This window comes from Heterodontus francisci, chromosome 22, assembly GCF_036365525.1.
Source record: "Heterodontus francisci isolate sHetFra1 chromosome 22, sHetFra1.hap1, whole genome shotgun sequence".
Taxonomy (NCBI): Eukaryota; Metazoa; Chordata; class Chondrichthyes; order Heterodontiformes; family Heterodontidae; genus Heterodontus; species Heterodontus francisci.
Window position 1 is genome coordinate 51880250 of NC_090392.1, and position 27561 is coordinate 51907810.

At 44.7% G+C, this 27561-nt stretch overlaps 1 protein-coding gene across 9 annotated transcripts in view; it reads left to right on the plus strand.

The window, feature by feature from the left end:
* Window positions 1-14182, plus strand: part of pknox2 (pbx/knotted 1 homeobox 2) — a 435336-nt gene extending 421154 nt beyond the window's left edge. For all 9 annotated transcript variants that reach the window (XM_068053838.1, XM_068053847.1, XM_068053843.1 and 6 more), the window contains 2 exons: window positions 12606-12781; window positions 13569-14182. In XM_068053838.1, coding sequence (XP_067909939.1) covers window positions 12606-12781; window positions 13569-13792 — 400 coding nt within the window. In that variant the 3' untranslated portion in view covers window positions 13793-14182. The remainder of the gene's footprint in view (window positions 1-12605; window positions 12782-13568) is intronic.
* The last annotated feature ends 13379 nt before the right edge of the window (window positions 14183-27561 follow it).

Below are 27561 nucleotides of genomic sequence, written 5' to 3' on the forward strand. Positions count from 1 at the left end.
CCAGGCCTAGTCTTCAGCCACATATTAGGAGCAACGTATGAGTGGCCCGGGTTGATCCTTCTCACCTCTTTTCTCCAGAGGGTTGCAGGCCACTGTTACCAAAAAACTTTTTTTCCTCATCACCCAGCCCAGATAAAAATGAAGCAGAGTTTAGTACAAAAGCAAAATACTGCAGATGCTGGAAATCTGAAACGAAAAGAGAAAATGCTGGAAATACCCAGCAGGTCTGGCAGCATCTATGGAGAGAGAAGCAGAGATAACATTTCAGGTCTGTGACCTTTGCCTGAAACATTAGCTCTGTTTTTCCTCTCCGCAGATGCTGCCAGGCCTGCTGAGTATTTCCAGCATTTTCTCTCTTTGAAGCAGAGTTTAGTGCTGTTTGTGACTGATTAAATTCTCCAGGCTCGAGTCTGATGTGCCAAAGATCAGTTCAATGGCTCCCATTTTTTTTTTAAATGACACTTTTCCAGATCTTTTTCATGCTGTATAGTGCTCCTCACTGACCATACTGGCACTGAGTCTGATTCTACACTCAAGTGAATAGAAGCACATGAATGGAGAATGTTATTTTAATGGCAAAACTAGTACACAGTTAAAAGCAGAATCATAAAGGCTAATGGACTGTTGGCCTTTATCTCAAGGGAGCTGGAATACAAAGCAGGAGGAAGTGAAGCTTCAGTTGTACGGAGCCTTGGTCAGACCTCATTTGGAGTACTGCATTCCATTTTCATTTTAAGCACCACACCTCAGGGAAAATATATTGGTTTTTAAGGGGTGAAATGCAGATTCATATCAGGCCCAAAGGGGTTAAATTATGAGGCCCGTTTGCATAGATTTGATTTCTATTTCCTTACGTCTAGAGGGTTGAAGAGTGATCTGATTGACGTGTTTAAAATGATAAAGTAATTTGATGGGGTAGATAGAGAGAACTAAGAGGGCATAATCTTAAAATTAGCACCAGACCATTCGGGGTGAAATCGGGGAGAACTTTTTCCACACAAAGTTGCAGCTTTGAAGTCTGCGATTGATGGATTGTTTTGGATAAGGATGTCAAGGGAGTTGGAGCAAAGCTGGGTAAATGGAGTTGAGGCGGCGATCAGCAATGATCTGACTGAATGGCGGAGCAGACTCGAGGGGCTGAATGGCCTCCTCCTGTTCCTCTGTTTCTATGGATGGAAAATCACAGGCTATTCACCCACAGATGCCCACCATGCAGTCCCTGAGATAGCCATTCCTCACTGGAGCATGTGGAGATGTTGGTAGAATGACTTCAGTTATCCTGTTCTGCAAAATACTTTTCCTGCGCTCTGCTCACGGGCAGCAATCTGGTCCAACTTTGGGGTCCTTCCCATGACTACATGGGCAAGATTGTGAAACACCAGCGCATGGGACGCTTCAGGTGCCAATCCTCGTTCCGCCACTCTACATCATTAAGCCACACTCCCTCATTCCCCCACTCTATGCCATCAAGCCACGCTCCTTCACCTTAGACTATAACATGACAGCGAGGTTCCAATGTGGCACTACCTTGCACTAACCATGCAAGGAGTTAAAAAGCGATTCTTCTTGAAATGTATCGTGAACAATTTTGACAGAAAGCTTATTGAACGTGCTCCTGCCAACCTGGCTTCGGGCGTCCTTCCAACACTGCCTGGGGTTAAAAGGAAAGCGACAGACAAAGCAAGCCTTGTGTGAGGGCCTGCTACAGTTCAGCTGTTCACTGAGCAGAGAATCAGAGGCACAGCAGGCCCTATCCCCTTGGAAGAATTCACCCATTATCCATGCTTTTAGCCTTAGCATTATGGTGAAGTGGAACAGATAGAGTTAGGAAGGTGGGAGGGAGGCAGAAACAAATGAACACTTTACAGTCAGATTAAGCTGAGCACTGCGGTTAGCTCCTACCCACACAGTACACTGAAAATGGTTGGCACAATGACGGCCTAAAGCGGAAATGATTTCAGATATCTTTTCAGTAAAAAAAAGTTTGCTGCGAATGTTCTGCAGACATGGGTTGTCCAGGCCACAGGCATTTCAGTGGCTGCCCCAATCTAAGAATGGTCCCACGGTAACTCCTGATCTCAAGTTGACCACTCCCATCACCCCCCCAGTAAATCTATTTTCCTCTGGTAATCCCCAATCAGAAGGTGACTATCCACAATTAGCGGGATTTTATCTCCCTGATGCTCGCCTTCCCCCACCCCCCACCCGCTTTCACTCACGCCCTCCCCCCCCCCCCCCAGCCCTCACTCTCGCCCTCCCCCCCCCCCCCCAGCCTTCACTATCGCCCTCCCCTCCCGCCTTCACTCTCGCCCTCCCCCTCCCCAGCCTTCACTATCGCCCTCCCCTCCCGCCTTCACTCTCGCCCTCCCCCTCCCACCTTCACTCTCGCCCTTCCCCCCACCCAGCCTTCACTCTCGCCCTCCCGTCTTCATTCTCGCCCTCCCCCCCCCCCACGCCTTCACTCTCGCCCCCCCCCCACGCCTTCATTCTCGCCCTCCCCCCCCCCCCCACCCACGCCTTCACTCTCGCCCTCCCCCCCCCCCCCACCAGCCTTCACTCTCGCCCTCCCCCCCCCCCAGCCTTCACTCTTGCCCTCCCCTCCCGCCTTCACTTTCGCCCTCCCCCCCCCCCCCCGCCTTCACTCTCGCCCTCCCTTCACTCTCACCCTTCCCCCCCCCCACCGCCTTCACTCTCGCCCTTCCCCCCCCGCCTTCACTCTCGCCCTTCCCCCCCCCCCGCCTTCACTCTTGCCCTTCCACCCCCCCCCCCGCCTTCACTCTCGCCTTCCCCCCCCGCCTTCACTCTCGCCCTCCCCCCCCCGCCTTCACTCTCGCCCTCCCCCCCCCGCCTTCACTCTCGCCCTCCCCCCCCGCCTTCACTCTCGCCCTCCCCCCCGCCTTCACTCTCGCCCTCCCCCCCGCCTTCACTCTCGCCCTCCCCCCCCGCCTTCACTCTCGCCCTCCCCCCCCCCCGCCTTCACTCTCGCCCTCCCCACCCCCCACCTTCACTGTCGCCCTCCCTACCCCGCCTTCACTCTTGCCCTCCTCTCCCCCCCCCCCACCTCTCTCGCCCTTCCCCCCTTTTCACTGGTTTCTCTCCCCCCCCCCCCCCATAGTTTTTCCCCTCCTTTCACTGGTTCCCCCCTGCCTTCACTGGTTTCTTTCTCTCCTCCACCGCCTCCCCCCTCACTGGTTCCCGTTGCCTCCCCCCCTCACTGGTTGCCCTTGCCTCCCCCCCCTCACTGGTTGCTCTTGCCTCCCCCCCCTCACTGGTTCCCCTTGCCTCCCCCCCCTACTGGTTCCCCTTGCCTCCCCCCCTCACTGGTTCCCCTTGCCTCCCCCCCCCCCCCTCACTGGTTCCCCTTGCCTCCCCCCTTTCACTGGTTCCCCTTGCCTCCCCCCCCCCCCCCTCACTGGTTCCCCTTGCCTCCCCCCCCCCTCACTGGTTCCCCTTGCCTCCCCCCCCTCACTGGTTCCCCTTGCCTCCCTCTTCACTGGTTCCCCCTCCCCCTTCACCAGTTTTCCCCCCTACCACCTCACCTTCGCTGTTTTCCCCCCCCCATCCCACCCCAGTGCCCCCCTTCTGACCCCTACTGTACCCCATCCAGTCCATTTTATTTCCAATTTAGATGCTATTCCGATCTACCCTTCTAGTGTCCTAGTGTACTGCCTCATACCATTGGATTGAGCTGCAGTCACTCGCTTTATGTCCTTATTCAATGTTCTGCTCGTTTCACAATTTGCTGTATCTCTTTGCTTAGTATGACTGGCACTAAGTCAAACCCATGTGTGTATATGTAAAAAATATATAGGTTGAAAAGCTAAGGCTCCATATTGGCCATTGAGGAACAGTGCTTTCATTGGTGGCCAATATGAGAATATTCCTTTTGTGTCATCTGATCATCCCACCTTCAAACTAATTTCCTATTCATCCCCAGCTTCCAAGTCCGGTTTTAACCAACAGCTTGTGCATGTAACCTTGTCAACTGTTTTGTGAATGCCCACTGTTGGGAATTTCCTCAGAGCTGCTCCCACTGTGTCTCTATAAAAGAAGGAACTTGCATTTATATAGCACCTTCCATGACCTCAGGGCATCCCAAAACAGTTAATAGTCACTGTTGCAGTCCTGGAAACGCAACAGCCAATGTGCACACGGCAAGATCCCACAATCAGAAATGTGCTTAGTGATGTTGGTTCAGGTGTCATGGAAGTGTAGTTTATTTTTCTGTTTAAAAGTGTGTCTTTAAGACTCTGTTTAAAAATAGTGTGCCTTTAAAAACTAAGGGGGTACAGTGTACCAGCTGCACCTGTTTCCTAAGCCACAGCAGGAGAGAGAGAAGGTCACATGGTGTACTGTAACTTTTAACTATGTGTTAAAACTGGCTAAAACCAATTTGAACTAGAGACAAACGTGGCATACTATACACTGAAAAGAAGCTGTGTATATCTCAGCAGAGAAAATCTACACTGAGCTCAGACTGTGTTTGCCTAAGGAGGAATAAACCCCTGAAAAAGAATAATTTACATTGTTGGAGGTAGTAAATTCTATTTTACTTCGAAACTCTAAGAAGTTTGTTACAGAAGTGACTCTCTCTATTGCCTATTAGTGTTTGTTGGAATTCTCAGTAAAGTTTTTCCAAAAGACTGCTGATTTTAAAATCCTATTGCTGTGCTTCTTGTTGAAAGAACTGAGAGACGCCGGCTGCAGCCAAAATACTTTGCCTATCTATTAAAAACTGTTTCGTTGAATTTGCCTGGAGACTTTGAGTGGCATCTGATTGCTCTACTCTGGGACACCTCATCAACCAGGAACGTTACTGACTAGTACTTACAACCCAGCTACTTATTCTATTCCAAAGAAACACCTTTTTTTTAAAAATGGTTAACCATTGTTAGTTTTTGAATGTATATTTGTGTGTACATGGGGGAGCTTAGGATAAATAAGAAGTTATAAGGTCTTTAGACATAAATTTATCTTAATCCTGTTAAGATTTAGTTTTTTTAATAGTTAATTTGTTGTTGTCTAAAGATACCTGGTTTGGTGTATTTTATTCTGGGGGTTAATTAATTGTTTAATTTGGCTGTTTTCTGGTTAGGTGGGAAAACTTTAATCATATGCTGCGACCTGTGGAGTATTGGGACTGAATTGACAGTGCATTGCTCCAGCCTCAGTCGTAACACTGGGATAAACATTGGCCAAGACACTGGAGCGAACTCTCTTGCTTTTCTTCGAATAGTGGCTTGGTATTTTTTGCATTCACTTGAGGGCAGACAGGTCTTTGGTTTAACATCACTGCAAATCTGGCACAAGAACCTATATCTGGTGGGATCATTTTGTGTCCACTCTTTTTTTTAAAAAACTCTTTAAGTCGGACACGACCTGCCTTTCACAAAACCTGCCAATTCACTAATCAGCTTCTCGCTATCCAAGTGCTCACTTCCTCTGACTCTGAGACTAGATCGAGTACTCATCCTATTACTGACCTTGAACTTGCTGGTCGATAGTTACTTGATATGTGCATTCTTCATTTATTTGAATAATGTTTGCAACTTTTCAATCCTTTAGTATTATCCCAAAATCCAGGGAACTTTGGAAGATTGCAACAAACATATCCCAAATGTTCTTACCTTTTTTTAATACCCAGCTGAAAGCAATATGGAGCTGGTGCCAATTCCATCATTTTATACTTTATAATTTTTCCTCCTCTGTTTCTCCCCTTCATTAATCTCCAGTGATGTCCAGTAAAGTCAGAGCACACATACAGCCATTTTGGGATTATATCTTTGATGCCTTTTCTCCTCTCTCCGCCTCGCACAGAGCAGAGGTGTGTTAAGTATTGCATGAACACTTTTTACATGGAGATGTTCACTTTGGGTTATTGGAGCTAGGATGAAGCGGGGAATATCAAGGGGAATAGGGTGTGGGCCATTCAGCCCCGAAGCCTGTTCCACTATTCAGTTAGATCATGATTGTCGTGTATCTCAATTCTGTTGGTCTATTTTGTTGTCTTGTGTCACTGACTGTGTTGTGCAGTGGGTTAGAAACAGTCCTTTTACTAGTGCAATTGGGGTGAAATCTAGCCCCAGACTAATGGGATAAAAGCTTTCCTTATCTGTTGGAAGGTCATGCGCAAAATGTGTTTGGACAGTCTGAACCCAGTTAAGTGCAGAAATGACATTGGGGCTGCTCAGAGTGCCAAATACCCTCCCTCATTTGTACTTACCTTAATGAACATACTGCACAGCAGGATGTAGCAAAAGAGGAGCTGTGTTTGAACCGATTCTGCTGGGCCGCACTGAACGGCAGAATTATTTGGCTTTATGGTCCGTCTGCGTTAATATTGCTGCATGTTTACCTCTCACTGTGGAAAGTTTGCAGTGACGGTAATCTGACTCTAACTGTGATTACCTCAGCACTCATGGTTTAGACCCTTAAACACAGTGCATGCAGCGTGATTACACTAATTAAACCGTTTTGTTTTTAAAAAGAGCTACAGTACCGAAGTCACACTGCAGGATCAGTATTTAGAAGCCAGGTGACATGTCTCATGACGACAGTGGATTTTACACCAGAAATGCTGTGCTCTTGACTGGCAGATCTGGATGCTTTGCAAGACTGCAGTGACTGTGAAACACAAATCCCAGAAATATTTAACACTTTAGTCTGTGGCTGTATTAAATGGCCCTCAGCTTTTTTTTGTCTCACCATTCTTTATTTCAATAACTTTACAGAGATAAACGTTTTGAGGAGATGGAATTGGATCAGTAAGTGCTTTTCCAGCTTTTTCGAACAAAAAGTGCTTCACTGTTTCTGAGAACTTTCTGGAAAATTCCTGTAAAACTCTTGCGTCCGTGGGGTGTCATTAAACGAGCAGCACAAAGCACTGACTGACTTGGCCAGTCTTGTGTTACAGTGTGGTGCTGCCACCTAGAGGCAGGAACTGAGAAAATCTGTTCTAGCTTCATTGACTGAAGCAGAACCTTAAGGGTAACTGTTGGACCTGCAGCTTCAAATGCTAATTGGGTTAAACCGCTCTGGTCTTTAACTTGCATATTTATAAGTGCTAAATCTTGTCAATAATCATGGTCAATAAATGCAGTAATACAAAAGCAAAATACTGCTGATGCTGGAAATCTGAAATAAAAAAAGAAAATGCTGCAAGTACTCAGCAGGTCTGGCAGCATCTGTTTCTCTGTCGACAGATGTTGCCAGACCTGCTGAGTATTTTCAGCATTTTCTGTTTGCTCAAATTGCAGTACTCTGCTTTAATTCATTATATACTTTTTAGTGTCACCTCACTGGGTCTCTGAGTCAGAAGGCTGTGGGTTTAAATCCCACTCCGAGAATCGAGTACAAAATCTATTTAATACTCCAGTGCAGTACTGAGGGAGTTCTGCACTGTTGGAGGTGTTGTCTTTTGGCCAATATTTATCCCTCAACCAATATCACTAAAAACAGATCATCACATTACCATTTGTGTGATGTATTTCCTACATTACAACAGTTCAAAAGTGCTTCATTAGCTGTAAAGTGCTTTATAGCGTCCTGAGGTTGCAAAAGGTTCTATATAAGTGCAAGTTCTTCTTTCTGTTTTTCTATGTATTTTTAAATGATTTTTTGACCGATTGTGCCATTCACCAGCCAACATCCTATGTAGCGGCTTGGAGCAATTTTTTTTTTACTCGGTTATTCGGGCATGTAGTGACAGAAGCAAAATCAGTAACTTTTTTTTGATAGAATGAATTGATAGCCAAAAAATGAGAATTTAAAAGGCTATGGGGAAAGGACAGGAGTGTGGGACCAAATGGAGAGTTCTTTCAAAGAACTGGCACAGGCATGTGGGGCTGAATGGCCCCATTTATAGTGCAGTGATATTGTACTGTTCTATATTTCCACTCATCCTCTGGCATTTAACATATTCACCTGTTTGTTCTCTGGCCTTTGACCTCTCCACAGCCACACTGTTACCCTGGTCCGATGGCCCAGTGGGTGCAGAAGGTGTCACTGCATTGCTGAGTTTCCCCCTTGGCTCTCCTCCCAATAAATATACATAGAAAATCTCAGCTCAGTCTGGGCTTTCTGTCAGAGCTCAGTTCTTCCACCATCCACCAACCTCCTCCTTTGGTTTTATAAATAGATTGTACCTCACATGTAAAATCGTTTATAAAATACAATGCCTTTTGTTTTTAACAATTAAAGTATTCTATTTTTGCTCAAGTAAAACTACTGTAGCAGCTGAATTTGCCAGTACCAGACTGTTGCCCTGACAACACGTAGCTGTTTTAAAAAAAAAGCCTTAGCCCAGTTTGGTGCTGGTTAGAGGTTATGTCATTGTGGGAATTGTAGTCAAAGTGTGAGTCTCTCTATCCTCCATCAAATTACAAGTTCCTGTGGTGCGTGTGCAGGCCTGCTCCTGTGGTGCGTGTGCAGGCCTGCTCCTGTGGTGCGTGTGCAGGCCTGCTCCTGTGGTGCGTGTGCAGACCTACTCCTGTGGTATGTTTATATGTCTGTGAATAGCCTTCCACTTGCACTGGGTGACAGTGCCTGAGGTAGAGATTGAGAGATCAGTGTTATGGGGAAATGAAACCACCATGACTGTAGTTGTGTACTCTTTTAAAGGAAACCTTTTTTGTTGAGACTATTCCAATGGTTAAATGTGTGAATGCACCCTGAGCTCTGATACTGAGCCACAGAGAGTGGATGCTCTCCAATTAAATCTCTGATCTGTACTGAGTTAACTAATACACCATTGGCTACTGTGACTTCAGCTGTCTAGGCCTCATGCTCTGGAATTCAATCCCTAAACCCCTCCACCTCTTCACTTCCCTTTCCTCCTTTAAGATTCCCCTTAAAAATCACCTCTTCCACCAAGCCAGGCATCCATTTTCTCTCCCTACACCTGTGTAAAGCACCTAGGGACCTTTTTATAATTTAAAGGGGCTATCATTGATGGTTGTTGATTGTTGATCTTAGCTAAAGCGATTGGTAGAAGTGTAGCAGTTTCCCTTGGCGTTCCTAGGCTAAGGAGGAGAAATATTAGTCTGAGTTGCTGCTCCTGGTCTCAACACGGTGACCGCAACTAGAGAGTGCAATTATGTGAGCATGAGTTAAGGGGGCTTGTTATGCCTCCATGAAAATAATAGCCCCTTGGAGCACACCGTCTATATAGTGATGAATAGCCACTCAAATGAAGTGCCACCGGCTGTGTGTGGACCTATATCTATCTCCCTGCTTCCCCCCAACCCCCAGGGAGAGTCACCATCTAAGAGAGTAGGGGAGGACACTCCACTCCCACCTCCCATGCAATTTTATGGGCCCCCTGCCTCTATTCTCATCTCTAGGGGGCCCATAAAATTCAGCACTCTGTGTCAATTGGATGTCTCAGCCACTTCATCAACTCACTGAATGATCCAATAAACAAAGCATTTGTGCTCGGAGTCAGCTGCTGCTCCTTGTGAATTGCAGCGACACAATCCACAGTGAGCCTGAACCCTGGAGTCTGAAAAGTGCAGACTCTCCAGTGCCTCTGTGTTTTTTGCTACCTTACTCTGTTCTTCATTGGACTCATTCTCTCTGATTAGCACTGAGACTTCTTCACTCTTCCTCTCGCCTCCTTTATTTTCTGGCCTTCTCTCGTGCTTTATCCATCTTTTTCCTTTTTTTTCTTCCCTGCTTCTTTCTCTCTCTCTCTCTCTCCATCCTCTTCCTCTCTTGATCCTTTCCCTCCATCACCCTCTCGCTCTCTTTGTCTCCTCCATCTCTTCCTCACAGCCCTCTCTTTCCTACATTTCTCTCCCTTCTGGTCTTCACCCGCTTTCTCTCTAACCTCCCACCTTCTTTCTCCTCTGCCCCTTTATCCCCCTCTCTTCTATCACTCCTCCTCTTCTTAGCTGCCCTCTTACATCCTCTATCCCTCCGCCTTCCCTCCTTCCTGCTCTCTTTACCCTCCCTCCTTTCCTTCCGCACCCCTATATGTATCATATACTCTTAATGTATGTTAACTTTTCTGACTAATTGACCATTTTATTTTGCCCTCAATTTTTCACAATGCCCTTCTTGTATTGGACTATCTGACTGTTCAGTGAAGTTAATGAAGCAGCTCGGGTAATGGGGGAATCAATGTTTAATAGGATTTAATTTTCATTCCATGTCCAAGTTTACTTTGGAAAATATAAGTTACATTTTATCTTTTTCAGGCAGTTTGTTAGTAATTCAAGCAACAATTGGGACAGAATCTGGTCGTGTCTGTAATAAGGGCATCAGCTCTTGACATCTAGGATCAGACTAAAGGGCAGAATAGGGATGGTATCGAGAGTGAGATCATTACTCAATTTCTGAGCTTTGCTCAGATGATGCGAATGCATCAAAATCTTAATTAATAGCCTCAACTTGGTTAATAGACATTAGTGGAAAATATAACTGATGCTTTCTAAAGCAAAAGTCGTCTACCGTCAGGTCTACAGTTCTAGAAATTTCCACTAGCCCCAATGGAAAAGCTGTTATCCAGCCCAAAACTAGTTGGACAGCAGTGGGAAAAGGGATCGTTGCCTCATCTAGAGGGTGTCCCACATAACTCATGTCTAGGACTTGGTGTTGAAAATAGGGAGGGATGAGGATAAAAGAAATGAGGTTAAACAGGAAAGAAAAGCTGCGAGTCTGCAAAAAGAGTAAACTAGAATTCCATATGACCATGAAAAGATAGAAATTATTGGTCTCAAATCTCCTTAGATTACAAATTCCATTGGCTACTTCCATGGGTACAAGCCTCACTCGGGGCACAGCTCTGGCACTCGCCCATCTGTAAGGCAGCCCACTGAATGAGGATCCTTACCAGTTTCCCAAGGGGTTCTAGTGGAATTTTCTTTTTGCATTCCCCTCCCTCCTTCCCTTGAAGCTGCTGATCCTATTGCTGGGTCATAATCCTCCAGCACAGCTCTCAGGTTCATGCTCAACATCTTTGAGCCTGCACAATGGGAAGTGGCCAGCTATTCTACTCGGGAGGCAGGAGAGCCAGGCCTGTCTGCACCCACTGGACACTTACCTCGGCAGATGGAAATTGAGATAAAGGATGCCTGCCTGCCCATCCGAAATCAGGCAACAGCCCCAGCAAATTGGCACCCAACATACTGTATCCTTCAGGAGTAAGGTGTAGGTTGAAGTTGGAAGTTTTTCTTCCCAAACCAAACTATTGATTTATTCCACCCTCCTAAAGCAGACACCAGCCCTGCAAACAAGGCGTCAGCAGAGATCATCCCACACCGCCGGCAAGGGACAACTTCATGTGTGGCACTTGTGGCAGACTTTGCCTTTCCAGAATCAGCTTGTTCCACCATCAAAAGAAGTGCAGCAGATAATCTCATCTGAGCTCACCAAAGTTTTGAGGCTGCATTCCCATTGTCTCTCACAGATGGAAGGATGTTAATCATCCTGTACAGTGCTACAGTGGCTGTAAACTCCCATTCCCTCCCCCTACCAAAGAGGGAGAGCCCTCCTGGTGGGGGGGGGGGGGGGGATTGTGAGGGGAGGGAATGGAGTTGGAAGCAGATCCGTGCTCACCTTTGGGCTGTCCAGTTTCACACTGGAAAATATGTTGGCACAATGCAACATGTTCACTAGTGTGACGCTGCCACTAAACCCGTTCATTTCTAAGGAATTTTATGTTAAAGTAATTAACTACTTTACCATAAAGTGAAATAAATTCCATTAACAGTACAGGCAGGAGGCATCATCAGTCACTGGAGGGCATGACTCAGGAAGTCATGGCTGAACAATGCATGGTTTCTGTAGGTGTACGCCCCAGGAGCACCAGATTGCAGAATTCCCCCATAAATCCCAAGGAAAAACGTGTCATAGTGGACCAGATCCCTGATTTCAGTCTTAAAAATGCTTCTCTTTTAAACTTATTGTTGGGTTGTGGGTAGTGTTGGCAAGGTTCCATTTATTGCCCATTTCTGGTTGCCCTGGGAAGGTGATGGTGGGCTGCCTTCTTGAACCTTTTTCTTTCATTCATTCTCAGGGTGTGGTCATCTCTGGCAAGGCTGGCATTTATTCCCTGTCCCTAGTTGCCCTGAGGTGATTGGGGTGGGTGGGGGGACTTTCTTTTCAAACCACAAGCGGTTTGAGTGGCTTGCTTCAGAGGGCAGTTAGCAGTCAGCCACATTGCGGTGGGACTGGAGTCACATAGGTCCAGATGAAGTAAGGACGACAGGTTTCCTTCCCTCAATGATATCAGTGAATCACTTGGGTTTTAATGACAACCTGACAGCTTCAAGATCACTCATGCTGGTGATTGCACTCCCACGCTGATGTTGGACCGAGAATGCCTAGATTCTGGCCTGGTGACGATGACGGAGTGACGATAAATGACCATCCGGAGAGTGTGTAGTTTAGAGGAGAACTTGGAGGTTCTGGCAATACCGTGATATTGCTGCTCTTGTTCTTCTTAGTGGTAGCGATCCTAAGGCTGGGATGTACAGTTCAAGTATATGAATGCAATAATATTGAGCTTTGTTCTCAGAGAAAACTATTGTCTGCAAGGGGGGGGGATATTCTGCTCCCTCTGGTGCAACCCAAGCTTTGATCTAACCCGTTCTGTCTCACACCAGGTTTATCAATGCCAGGCGGCGTATCCTGCAGCCGATGCTCGATGCCAGTAATCCCGACCCAGCTCCTAAAGCCAAGAAAATCAAATCCCAACACCGACCGACTCAGCGCTTCTGGCCAGACTCAATTGCAGCGGGAGTGCTACAGCAACAAGGAGGGAATCCCAGCAACCCGGACAGTAAGTGTGCACTGAACACACACCCTATCGTCTAATACATAGTGAGCCTCATTATCTCAGTGCCAGATAGCTCTGCAATCATCTTCCTCTCTGATAAACTGAGGCACTAGCAGTGTGTGTGTGTGTCTGTCTGTCTCTCTCTCCTCTCTCTTTCTATCTTGCTTCAAAGTCTCTCCTTTTCCTCCTTTTCGCTTTCCCTCCCTCCCTCCCTCCTAAAGGCCTGCTACCTGACCTGAACCTGACGGGACCCGACAACATGTGTTGGGTTCAGATCGGGTCGCGCTTCCGGGTCCAGCATTCGGAGTCGGGCCGGGCAGTTCGGTTCGGGGGGACACTATCACCACCTTAGGTGAGTGACTTTAATGTTAATTTTGGACTTTAAAGGTGGTTTTGTTACAGTTATTTTAAGTTGTGCAGGTAAGGAACAAAGTGAAAAGCGGAAGGTAGGTTAACTGATGGTCAGTTTGCGTCAGGCACGGGAAAAATTAGAAGGACTCAGGCCGGTCGGACTCCGAGTCGGATGGGGTTCTGTCGGGCTCGGGTCGGGTCTCATTTGCAGACCCGAGCAGGCCTTTACTCCCTCCCTCTCACTTTCCCTTCCCCTTCCATCTCCCCCCTTTCCCTCCCTCTCTTTCCCTCCTTACTACCTCTCTTTCCCTTCCTGTCCCTTCCTCTTTCCTTCCCTGTCTTTCCCATTCTTCCTGTCCTCTCTTCTTTTCCTCCATCTGTCTGTCTGCCTCTCCCTCTTAAATTAATTGCAAGTGGTAATAAGCCCCTTCCCTTTCAGGCACTATGACTGCAGCCATGGACAGTCTCCAGACACTCTCCTCTGACACCGCCACCCTCGCTATGCAGCAGGCCATGATGGCTGGGCACACAGGCGACGACTCGCTGGACGGAACAGATGAGGAGGAGATTGAAGAAGAGGAGGAGGAGGAAGATGATAACGGGGAACTGCAGACGACCAATGTTAATGACCTGGGCCTGGACAATAGTGACTCACTCGACTAATAGCTCTGCTTGCACACGGAGGAGACAAAGGAAGAAAAATTTGACGTGTGCAGACTTTTTTTTAAAAAACTCTTCTCCATGAACAGGTCACATCAAGGTGACAGTCATAAGAACGAAGGCCCCTGTGTCTAGAATCTATTTTGTGATTTATTCTGTATTAATGAATGTTATTGTGAATGTATCCTTCATTTTTTTCGACATTTGTTTTACATTTGTATTTTTTACTTGGCTGGTGTGGTTGTCTCCACAGGCCCTCGCTCCCCATGGCTTTACATTTGGACTAAGGCGTTTCTTAACATTAGGGAGGGAGGGAGGGGCGAAATGGTGAGACTGTGTTCCTCATGCTCTCGCCCCATCTTTCCAACCAAAATAAATAACATTTGAAAAAGGGCAGAAGCCGCTTGTTTCACTATTCACTCCTTCTCCCGCTTGCCTCACGATTGGCTGCAGGTAGCCCTCAGGAGTCACATAACCTCTATTCTCTGAATTTTAGAACGGGTTACCTGCAAAGGTTGCCAATTCTGGTTGGATGCATTCCTGGAACTTTTGTCACATGGCCTCCTGCCTCAAACTGCTCTTCCCAGCCAAAACAGCCTTTTTGCCCTGTCTTCTCATTCAAACACATTTGTTTATTAGTTATAAAAGAAAATTAAAATAATAATTTTTTAATGCTCCATGATTTTCCCCCTGGTTTTCGTTCGCAGCAGTGTCCAGGGGATTAATGTTTAATTCTTGGAGACTCTATTGCAATCCTGGAGGGTTAGTAACCCTACTCCTGCAGCATGGCGAACCTGGGCCTACTGAGTGGATTTTTTAAACTGAGAAGCTTTTGCTATTATCTTGATGTTGAATGATGACACCAGATTTTGGTATGTTCCTAGAGTTGCCGCTTGCCTGGTTTTTAACTGAGCACTCTAGTTTTTGAGTAGCTATCCAGAAATTTATCAAATATAAATCAAATACTAAAAAACCTGTTGCTTTCAGGGGATGAAGTTTTAAGCCCTTTTCTTTTTAACTAAACATCTAGCATCTGAATCATAAGGTAACGCTCCCAGCTAAAATTTAGCAGGAGCGAGCAAGGTAGGGTGGACAACACTCAATTATTTTATTGTTCACCCTCAATGGAGCACAGGAACAAGAGTAGCCCATGCAGCCCCTCGAGCCTGGCCTGCCACTCAATTAGATTGTGGCTGATCTGACCTCAACTCAATTTTATCAGCTTTTGTTCTATATCCACCTGGAATTTGCCCAAAAAAGACTTGGGATTTTGCGTCCCCAGAGATGAAATGGTTCGGCTTTCCAAACAGTCATCATTTCTGTATGTTGCATCCTTTCGAACCGTGGTCACGTCAACCTGGTTGCTGGATGGTTTCTGCTTTTTATGAACACACAAGACTCTGTCTTTCTATATTTCTCCAATCCCCTGGGGTATTTCATAAGGTACAAAAACAGAAAGATATCCTTATATCTTTTAAACTACAATTCTTTGTCATCTTGGCAGCAAATGGGGAAAGGAATCAGCTGGCCAGGAGAAATCTGTCATGGGTGGTGAGGAGAAGGATAATGGATATTTTTGGTAGTGAATCCCTTGCCCTTGTTTTCTCAGGGTGGTCTCTAATAGGGATTCTGACACAAATTGGAAGTAGTTTTCTCTTAAATCGATGAATCCCATCTTCATGCAATGTCTCTCACATTCTCTCACCTTCAATATTTGGTTTGAAACCCAGTTATATGTTGCAGCTGAATCATTTGCCACAGAATTCCAGCTATTTTCTTCCCTCCTGCCCCAAACTCTGTACCCTTCCCATTGATTCCATTGGAACAGGAGGAGGCTATTCGGCCCTTCGAGCGTGCTCTGCCATTCGGTTAGAGCATGGCTGATCTGTATCTCAACCCCATTTACCCACCCATGCTACATATCCTTTGATACCCTTACCTAACATGATTTGAATACTTCAGTTGATCCACAGCTTCAACAGCTTTTTTTGTGGGGTGTTTCAGATTTCTTTCTGATATCGCCCCTGAACACCATAGCACTTAGAGTTATGCCCCCTTGTCTTGGATACTTCCACCAGAGGAATTAGTTCCTCTCTATCTTCTCTATCAAACTATTTTAAACACCTCAATTAGATCACCCCCTAATCATCTTCTGTATTCAAGGGAATACAAGCCTAGTTTATTCAACCTTCCTTCATAATTTAAACCTTTTAGCCTTGGTATTCTTCTGGTGAATCTGCACTGCACCCACTCTGAGGCCAATGTAACCTTTCTGAGCCTTTTTGATCACTTTTTGTACCTGTGGACAAGCCTTTAGTGATTGTGTACCTGAACATTCACAACCCTTTGTTCCTCCACAATTCCTAATCTCTCTGCATTTAGAAAATATTCTGATTTGTTTATCTCTGATCCAAAGTGGGTGACCTCACACTTCCACATATTTAACTTCATCTGCTACATTTTTTCTCGCTCGCAACCTATGATGCTTTTTAGCTTCCAGCTCCCATCTACACGGATACCAACACTTTTCCTGGCCGCTGTCTTGGGTTGAACCAGGCTGCTCAGAACCTCGGCATCCTATTAAATCCCAAGCTGAGTTTCCAACCCATCACAACCCAACTCCATCACAATAACTAATTCCATCTCCATAATATCCTCCACCTCTGCCCCTGCCTCAGCTCCTTGACAGTTTTGGTCACCTCTCCTAATATCCTCTCTGGTTCGGCATCCATTTTTGTCTGATTAAGCCTCTAGGAAGAGCCCTGAGATGTTTTTCTATGTTAAAAGTGCATTTTGTTGTAGCCATTTCTGTTCATTGAGAGTCTCCTGTTGTGCAAGCTATTTGGAAAACTGTGCCTAAATAGATCTTCACTGCTTCCAATTAATGTAGTTCTTCAGCCGTTATCACTGGGCGTATTCACTGTTCAAATCTATGGGATTGTGTGATCTGAAGTTTCTTAGCTAGATTACTGCAGAGTTGGTGAACTGCAAGTCTTTATTGCAGGTTACCCTGACAGAATGGTCTCTAAGTTAACTTGCTAAAGTTGTTTTCCAGTTTCACTTGGGCCAAGGAGTCCTATTCTACTTGCAGCCACATAATTTGGGAATGAGGAGTTGATTCCACGATGAGGATGTTTGTAGAGCCCTAAGTTGTTTATTTCTCATGCAAACCAATTCCAGAAATCATGATAGTTGAGTGAAAGATTCATCGCCTTATATCTGAGTGTTCCAAAGTATTTCATATATAATTAATTGCTTTGAAGTAGTGATGTGTAGGCAGCAGCCTTTCTGTGCACAGTGAGGCCCGAGAGCCACAGCAGTGGGATATGTGGTCAGCTAATCTATTTTGTTTTGGTGGTGTTGGTTGACCAGGAATTTTAGAATGTGGGCATCACTGGCAAAGTGGTATTTATTACCTATGCCTGGTTGCCCACGGTTAGACAGCATTAAGGGTTTGGACTGACAGGGAGGCCAAACTGGCCGCTTTAATGGTTACTTTGCTCGCACACAAATGCCCAGATTTATTGAATTCAATTTCACAACTTGCAGCCAGAACATTTGTCATTGAGGATTTGAATCTGCATCCTCTTGGTTACTAGTGCACTGCTTGAGGCAGCTACACCTTGGAAAGATTCCTACTGTTCTTTGAATTATACCATGGGATCTTTAGCATCCACTTGGATTGGCAGCCAGGCTTCTGTTTAACATCCTATCTGAAGGACAAGGCCTCCTACAATGTAGCCCTCCCTATGTATTGCACTGAAGTGCCAGCTAAGATTATGTACTCAAGCCTTGGTGTCAACTTTGACTGAGATGAATGTTCTACTAATGGAACCAGCTGACAGTTGGGTGCAAAGACACATGGTAAACTGATGACTAAGTAAATGGCTGACTGCAATCAACATGATTACCATTTTGCCTGGGGTGGGTTTACAGTCATTCCAGCTGTTTTACAGCTGCATCCTGGACATTTCTCAATCAGCTTCCCATTGAAGTATTTACAAAATTGCCACATGAAATAATTCTCACATGTTTGCTGATCATTACTGCCAAGGCAGGTCATTAATTCTCAATGGGTCATCCCAGTGGCTGGTGTCATGGCTTCTCTGGAGGGACCTCCTTCTTCCTAACTACTTCTTTGGTATGTTCCTATGCTGTGTGGGAGATTGCTTATAGTTCCTTATAGAGTATTCTTTATTCTCTAAATGATAGCCATCCTCTACACACCTTCCCTTTCTGACATGTCAGATGGTTTTGACTTTGTGCGTTAATTGTTGGTCAATTTCAGTTTCGCTCCATATCAAAATAAGCAAGTCCTGGTGCGTGTTCTGACGCAAGAGTAGGAGACCAAGTGTAATATTGCCTGTTTGCAATGTCGTGACAGCATTTTCATATACATGCCAAGCATGTAGTGTCCCGAGAACCAATCAAGTTAGGTTTTACTACAGCGTGCAGAGGATGCATATCATTAGAAGAATGAAGATGACCCTACAGTATAGGCAGTCCATTTTTTCTGTGTAAACCAATGTCTCTCCTAAAGTAGAGAGGTGTTATTTAGGTTTTCCAATAATTTTCATCAGCTCCCAAGCAAGCATCTGAACTCCAGCCTGGATCCCCACCTCCTTTCCAGCTTAGGACCTGGCAAGAGGTGGCAATCCTTATACATAGTGGTAACCAAGGAAACCTTGTTGAAAATCACTCAAAGGAAAGGAGAAAGAGAGTGGGATTACTTGAAGCTAATTTTATGTTTTCACTAAAGTCATTTCATTTTTCCATTTTGTTGCTTTTACTCATATTTTGGGAAATTACCTAAATGTTTGTTCCCCAAATAAGGTGGTGTGGGGGGAGGTGTGGTTGGTGGCAGGTGGTGGCTTTAGAAATAGCCTAAACATTGAAACTTTGGGGATTACTTAGCATCAACTGTGACTTTTTTTGGTCATCCAAATGTGTGAGATGCATATAAACCCATCAGCATGTTTCGAAGTGTCTATATCCAACTACTGAGAAATGTGCCATGTGGAGTGCACTCTGTCACATAGGATGTACTCACTCACTTAAAGCCAGATACAGGTTGGCTTTGAGCAAGACTTTAAGGACGCTATATAGATGGAGTTTAGCTGTCTAAAACTATGCAGCTTACAGATGTAAAGGATTGTTAGGCTTCCAGCTGCTTACCCAACTGGAGCTTTCTGCTCGGAGTATTGACTTGCAGGGTTGGCTGGAGCTGAGTGGGAGGTGTACCAGTTCACAGTGATGGGTCAACCCCTCCAGGTCCATCAATGAAACACTGAAGACCTACCTGGGTCAGGTATGCAGTTACTGAGTCTGCCACGGATCAACCCAGTCCCGATTTCTCAGTGCCATATGTGTCATATTGAAGCCAACGGAGCCCGAAGGAGGTCTTGCCTATCTTCACCTCCTCTGTCCTAAAGGGGGATAGTCGTCAATTGGTCATTTAGACAGCTAATAAAAATGAGCTTGAGCTCTCACAAGGCAGGCAGTAGCAACTCTTCACAAGATTCAATGGTGAGCAGCACAATTCAGTGTGTTGGCCCTCTACTGCCATCTTTGTGATTACACCCCATTGAACATTGAACCACCATTTTGAAGTGCAGAGCTTCAGGAACAGCTGTCTGTTTCTCTGCAACCCAAATCCTGGATGTACTACTTCACATACCTGACCTCCAGCAATTGCCATCCCACACCTAAGTATTACTTTATCAACTATTTGACACACATTCTCCTTCAGTTTGATCGCAGGGTTCTACATGGGAACCTAGACATTTGAGTCCAGGTTTCATCCAGGCCCTCAGTTTTGGCAAACAGTTGTACCCATCGTAAGGCCAATGTCTTAAGGTTACTCGGTGAAGGTGAGAGCCCTCTCTTCTTGCAACCTCTTCTAGCCACAAAGCCACCTTGCAGATTGACCCTGGATCTGGCGTGGGCCAACAGGAGACCATGCATTGCCAGTCTGGTAGTTGCAAATCACAAAGGTGAACTGCTCAGGCTCACAAAGCTTAACTTAATGCCAGTGGTGGGTGAAGCTTCTAATTTTGTTGCAGGTATTTTGAGTTTTATTTTTTACTCCTGAAGTCAGAACCTCTTACCTCCATTACATGGACAACCATTCAGCAGAAGTTAGAGTTCAGATTACTCAAGAACATTACAGAATATTTGCTAAGATGAACTCTTAAATTTTAACACTGTACATAATCTGTGTAAAAAAAAAAAAATGGTTTAAAAAAAGGAATGTTACACTTTTAAACAGTCATTTGTTTTTCACTTTACTTCAAACCAGGTTGTTTTTACAAATCATATTATATCACTAGAAATGATACTGCTGTTTAGCTGTGGAAAGTCAATGCCTACTTTTGTTTATAGGAAGAATCCCTGATGAATTTTAGGCTGCTGGCAAACCATAGCCTGCAGGAGGGAGTGTGCTGTAAAAATGAACAGAAGCTGCCAGGGAAGCTGCAGTTTGGGTGATCTTCTAACGATGCCCAGTATCAGTCAGGTTAGGAATGGGGGTAATAGTTGGCCTACTATTGCAATGCCCCCTTAGTTGACCTCCCAACTTCCAACCTCCGTAAACGAGTTTATCCAAACCTCAGCTGCCCATATCCTAACTAACACCCATCACTTATGTGCTCTGACCTACATTGGCTGTGGTCCACTAACACCTTGAAATTCTCACCTTTGTGTTCAAATCCATCTATGGTCTTGCCCATCCCTATCACAGTAAATTCCAATGACCCTACAACTTCTGAGATATCTGTGCTCCTCCAATTCTGACTTCTTGTCCATCCCTATGGAATTCCCTCCCTAAACCTCTCCTGTTCTCTGTCCACCTTTAAGATACTCTTTAAAACCTATTGCTTTGACCAAGCATATAGTCACCTGTCCTAATATCTCCTTTGGTCGGTGTCAGATTTTATTTGATAACGGTTATGTGAAATGCCTTTTGCTGTTTTACTACATTAAAGATGCTATATCATTGTAAATTGTTGTTGTAGGCATTCTGGGCTTAGGGAACAGGGATAGGCGTTTTCAGGCAGGATTCCAGTTCCAGATCACTATCCCGTGTCCTCCTGCTAGAGATGTGAATTGAAACAGGCTTGAACTGTTTCAACTGTCTTCTGTCCCTCACTGTCCGGGCTCACACTCATCAACATTTGAGGCACTGGCGGCCTCATAAGCATCACTGAATTCAACCTCAGCATGACTTAGTAGCATCCCATGTTAGAGACAGATGAGGAATGCTATTTGGCCCTTCATAGCATATCACCTAATGCCATTCTCCTGCTTTCTCTCTGTAACCCTGCACATTCTTCCTTTTTAGATAACAGTCTAATTCCCTTTTGAAGGTCTCGATTAACCCTGCCTCCATCACACTCTCAGGCAATGCATTCCAGACCTTAACCACTCGCTGTGTGAAAAAAATTTTCCTCATGTCACTTTTGCTTCTTTTGCCAGTTGCTTTAAATCTGTGCCCTCTCGTTCTTGATCCTTTCACAAGTGGGAACTGTTTTTCCCTTTCCACTCTGTCCAGACCCCTCATGATTTTGAGCACCTCTATCAAATCTCCTCTCAGCCTTCTCTTCTCCAAGGAAAACAGTCCCAACTTCTTTAGTTTATTTTCATACCTGAAGTTCCTCATCCCTGGAACCATTCTCATGAATCTTTTTTGTACTCTCTCCAATGCCTTCGCAACTCGAGTAGTAGCTCGCGATCCTATAGTTGTCCCATTACTGCGTCCACTGCTTCTTAACTGATTCTAATTTTCTCCTTCTAGAAGTTCTTCCATACGTTGATCACCCTTTGCATGCAATGGAATTTCCTGACCTCAGTCCTAAATTTGCCTTTTACTAATTTGAATGTGGGTCCTGCTCTTGCAGATTGTTTTGAACTTATACTTTTCCTTATATTTTACTATCTTATATATCTCTATAATAATCACCTCTCAGTCACCTCCTTTCAATACTGAAAAAGGCCAAGAATCTCCAGTCTTTTCTCATAACCTTATTTCTGCAGTGCTTGGGATGAAGCTTGTGGCTCTTTCTCACCTACCTCCAAGAAAAAGGACTTTGTTCATACACTGCCTTTCACAATTATCCCAAGCATTTTACAGTCAATTAAGTACTTTTGAAATGGAGGCAGTGTTATAATGGAGGAAGTGCAGCAGCCAAGTTGCACAGAGCAAGGTCCCATAATAGCGATATAATGACCAGATAATCTATTTTAGTGATATTGATTGAAGGATAAATATTGGCCAGGTTACTGGATGAATTCTTTTGCCCTTCATCAAATAGTGCTATGGGATCTCTTACATCCAATTAAAAGGGCAGAGGGGGCCTCATCTGAAAGGCAGCACCTGTGACAGTGCAGAGTGTCTTCTTAGATTATGCTTTCAGGTCTCCGGTGTCAGGTTTTAACCCACGATTTTCTGATTCAGAAGTGAGAATGCTGCCACTGAGCCAAGACTGACAGCTGAACAAGATCTGTTAACTGCAGCAACTTGAGATGTCTAAGTATTAATGGGAACATGGATTTCAACATAAGTGAGGCCTCCGAGACACCATGGTATTTACCCAATTGGTTCACAAAGAGAAAAAGGACAGATTGAGCTTTGTTGACAAACTTGTAATTCTGTTAAGTTGGCTGATGTAAAATGTTTAATTTTTTTGAATAATGCTTTAAAGTTTATGGTTCAGATCCTTATTTAAAGGAACCATTATCCAAAACTCTAAAAGCCCTAGAATTAATATTTTGAAAGGATTCGAATGAATGCCAAAAGGCCCAGCAACCATTTCAAAAGAATTCTCATGTTATTCAAATCATTTCATTCATGCATTGCTAGAAATTATGAAGGGAGATGGTCAGGTTCCTGAGCCCCAAGTTCATCTGTGGAGGTATGGAATAAGAGGAGGCCCAACACTTGGTGCCATGTAGTGGGCCACAATCCCGAGTTCCCAATCTCAGCCCTGTGCTTCACAGATGGAAAACTGCTCTGGTGTGCCCTCCTGTGCCTTCCTTTGGTTAGATTCAGGGCAGCATTAGCAGGTCCTGAAGCAGGTTAGCCAATCTCTCAGCAAGGGGAGGTGACACATCTGTGAGAACCTGGGGAGGAGAAAGTAAGAAAATACTTGTGAGAAGAGAGCATCTCCAATCTCTGTGGCTAAGTTAAAGTTACTTACTCAGGTAGAAGTGAGCCATACAGAAGGTCACAGGTTTCATCCCCAGTTTGTGCTGACCATCTGATCTTGGATGGCGTACCACAGTTGGCCTCTGTTACTCGAGATGAGGATCAAACAAATTTTTTTAAAGATTCCAAATTCTCACTCATTCTTCGCTAGTGATTCCTGCTAGGGACTGTTGTGCTAATTTTTGAGTGAGCAGTGTCAGCTCTGGTTAAATATCCTGCTGACACTCTTTATTTACAGTTATACGTGAGGTAATGGTAGCTGTCCAGCAGGTCTAGGACTGTATCCCAGCAAGAACCAATGTCTTCAGGAGAGGACATGTGAGAACTGGAGAGGGGACAGAGAATGGGAGCTTCATCGTCCAACTATGTTGGCATAAGGATTTCAATACAGGGCAATGGTGAGTGTGTGAAATTTTCATACAATGCACATGCCCAAGAGTACACCTAGATTCCATTCTTCAAATTTCAGTCTGCCTAGAGCATTCAGAGCTGGTTATCAGGAGGGTGAAGTGCTGGTGCTTGTGGGTTTGTCACAGCTGTTAGTAGAGGTGGGAGCAATTTGAAGCAATAGAACAATGCCATTCAAGCCCACACCTGCAACACCCAAGGACTGCTCTGCCCAGTTACTGTGTGCCCTGTTGAAGAGGCATTAGGAAGAGGCCCTCATGTTCTGCACTTCCATTGGCCTCTCTTGGGATACAACCAGAGGCATAGTGTTTACCTCCTTTACAGCTCTACTGTTTTTAGTTGTGTGGACCACACTCCAGGGCATGTCGAACAGATTCACTAGGATGACACTGGGGATAAAAAAAATTACATTTTGAGGCAGATTGCATAAATTGACTTTTATTCCCTTGAGTATAGCAGATTGAGGACTGAGCTGATCAAGCTGTTTAAAATGTTAAAAGTATTAGGATACGGACAGAGAAACTATATCATTTGGTGGGGGAATCAAGACTGAGAGGGCGTGATCTTAAAATTAGAGCTTGATCGTACATGAGTGAAATTAGGAGCCACTTTTTCACAGAAAGGCTAGTGGAAATTTGAAACACTCTTCTCCACCCCCCACCCCCCCCCCCCCCACCCCAAGGCTGTGGATGCTGGGGCACAATTGGAGTTGTCAGGACTGAGATAGATTTTTGTTAGCTTTGATACATACCTAAGGTGGGTAAATAGAATTGAAGTGCAAATCAGCTGTAATCTAATTGAAAAGTGGAGCAGAATCAAAGGGCTAAATAGATTCCTGTTTAATCCTTTGTTCCTCATTTAATGCACCAGCAGCAACATGTCAACCATTTACCTTTCGCTATCACAAGAACTTCAAGAGCATTGCACAAGATAGGCAATGTTAAGTACATTGGCTTAAGCTATCTTGGTCACTACAGCACTGACAAACATAGAAACAACACTCATTTCTTTGCCATAGAGTTCTGGGGGATGGAGGGGGTCTGTTGGTGGTATTTATGTAGGAGAGCAGGTTGTGCTTAGACCAACACTGCACGGGGTGCTACAACAGGTTTAAGTATTGCTGGAGACACCTGTGCCTTTAAGGGCATCTGGGACTAAATCTCCTTCCAGACTTTGTTCCTTTGTGTGTTTACTCTGAAAACAAACTGTTAGTTAAGTGTCTTCACTGTGGTAATCAATTCTTGGCCTTAATAGCATCTCTGGGCTGGAATTGATCCTAGGGTAAGCTTTAGATAAGATGATGTTGTCACTGGTTGTGCTGGCCTGTGAACTATATCAGCTGGTTGCCATCTGTGGCTTCTAAGTCTTTGGGTTTAAGTCCCACTGCAGGGATGTGCAAGCAATCTAGGCTGACACTCCATTGCAGTGCTGTGGGAGTGCGGTATTGCTTTCAGATGAGAAATTAATCTGAGGCCTCAGGTAGATATAACAGATCCCGTGGTACTATTTGAAGAAGAGAAGGGGAGTTCCTGGCTGTCATTTATCCCTCAACCAACATCAATAGAACAAGGAAATGGCGGAAACCTTGAACAGATATTTTGTTTCTGTCTACACTGTAGAAGACACAAAAAACATCCTAAGAATACTTAAAAATCAAGAGGTAAAAGGGAGGGAGGAGCTTAAAACAATCACATCCACTAGGGAAAAGATACTGGGAAAACTATTGGAACTAAAGGCTAACAAGTTCCCTGGACCTGATGGCCTGCCTCCTAGAAGGGGCTGCAGAAATAATAGATGTATTGGTTGTGATCTTCCAAAATTCCCTAGATTCTGGAAAGGTTTCAGCGGATTCGAAATTTGCAAATGTAACACCTCTATTCAAGAAAGGAGGGAGACCGAAAGCAGGAAGCTATAGGCCAGTTAGCCGAACATCTGTTATAGGGAAAATGCTAGAATCCATTATTAAGGAGGTAATAGCAGGACATTTAGAAAATCATAATACAATCAGAGTCAACATGGTTTTGTGAAAGGGAAATTGTGTTTAACTAATTTATTAACGTTCTTTGAGGAAGTAACAAGCAAGGTGGATAAAGGGGAACCAGTAGATGCGGTGTACTTGGATTTCCAAAAGGCATTTGACAAGGTGCCCCATCAAAGGTTACTACACAAAATAAGAGCTCATGGTGTAGAGGGTAACATATTAGCATGGATAGAGGATTGGTTAGCTGACAGGAAGCAGAGAGTAGGGATAAATAGGTCATTTTTGGGTTGGCAAGCTGTAACTAGTGGAGTGCTACAGGGATCAATCCTAGGGCCTCAACTATTTACAGTCTATATCAATGGCTTGGATGAAGGGACTGAATGTATGGTAGCTAAATCTGCAGATGACACCAACTTAGGTAGGAAGGTAAGTTCTCAAGAGGATATAGAGTCTACAAAAGGATATAGGTAGGTTAAGTGAGTGGGCAAAAATTTGGCAGATTGAGTATAATGAACTTATCCACTTTGGCAGCAAGAATAGAAAAACAGTATCATATTTGAATGGAGAGAGATCATAGAACTCTACAGTACAGAGGGATCTGGGTGTCCTAGTACATGAATCACAAAAAGTTAGTATGCAGGTACAGCAAGTGATTAGGAAAGAAAATGAAATGTTGGCATTTATTGCAAGGGGAATCGTGTATATAGAAAAAGTAGGGATGTGTTGCTACAGCTGTACAGGACCTTAGACCGCATCTGGAGTTATTTTGGTCTCCTTACTTAAGAAAGGATATAATTGCATTAGAGGCAATTCAAAGAAGGTTCAGTCAAGTGATTCCTGGGATGAAGGGGTTATCTTATGAGGAAAGGTTGAGCAGGTTGGGCCTATACTCATTGAAGTTTAGAAGCATGAGATGTGATCTTACTGAAACATATAAGATCCTGTGGGGGCTTGACAGAGTGGATGCTGAGAGGACATCTCCCCTTGTGGGGGTGTCTAAAACTAGGAATACAGTTTAAAAATAAGGGGTTTCCCATTTAAGGCTGAGCTGAGGAAAATATTTTTCTGAGGTCATTAGTCTGGAATTCTCTTCCCCAGAGAGCAGTGGAGGCTGGGTCATTGAATATATTCAAGGCTGAGTTAGATAGATTTTTGTTCGACAAGGGAGTTGAGGATTATGGGGAACAGTTGGGAAAGTGGAGTTGAAGCCACAATCAGATCAGCCATCATCTTGTCGAGTAGTGGAGCAGGCTCGAAGGGCCGAATGGCCCACTCCTGTTCCTAATTCTTGTGTTCTTGTGTTTGTTTGTTCACATATCTCATTGCTGTTTGTGGGACCTTGCTATGCAAATATTGGCTGCCGTGTTTCCTAAGTACAGCGACATAACTTCAGAAGTACTTAATTGGCTGTAAAATGCTTTGGGAGGTCCTAAAGTCTTGATGCATTGTAACCATTCCAGTGTAGGCTGGGTATAAATTCCCAGCAGTTCAAGAGAAAATGAACTCTTGTGTTAGATCTTTTCTTTCTTATGTGCTTCATGGTGCAATTTATTAGCACAATAGTGACTGTTTCTGCAGTAAAAACAAAGGAAAATGTACAGCTCCATGAAGGTCTCGTTGGATGAGCAGACTGCAGATCCCAGATCTGAGTGAGTTGGCTCACCTCAGCCAGGATGTCCATTGGGGCATTATAGTTGTCCATGGTGACCCTGAACTAGGGAAGGTGGGGGGAGGGGGAAGGGGGTGAAAATTCAGCCAGAGTTCCTGATGGAAAATGCCTGTATATTGTCAGTGAAGAGATAATTGGGCTCAGCTATGATGCTCTGCACGTCAAAACAGCTTGGCTGCATTCATTGGCTGGACTCGCGTGATGTAAAGTGCCCTACTTTTTCTAGTCCTTCCATGCCTAAAGCCTCTCATCCTGATATCATCTTAATGAGTCACTACTGCACCCTCTCCATGATCGTGATATTCTTTCTGAAGAAATGCCTTCAAAATGAAACACAATATTCTAACCACAGGCTAACCAATGGTTAGTGTATATTTCATATCACTCATTGCCCTTATTTATAAAATCTAGGACCCCTTTTGTACTTTTGCAGTTTTTTCATCTTATCCACCTTGGAGATTTGAGTAACTGCCAAAGTTTTTCTACTCTTCCAGATTTTTTAGAACTTTCTC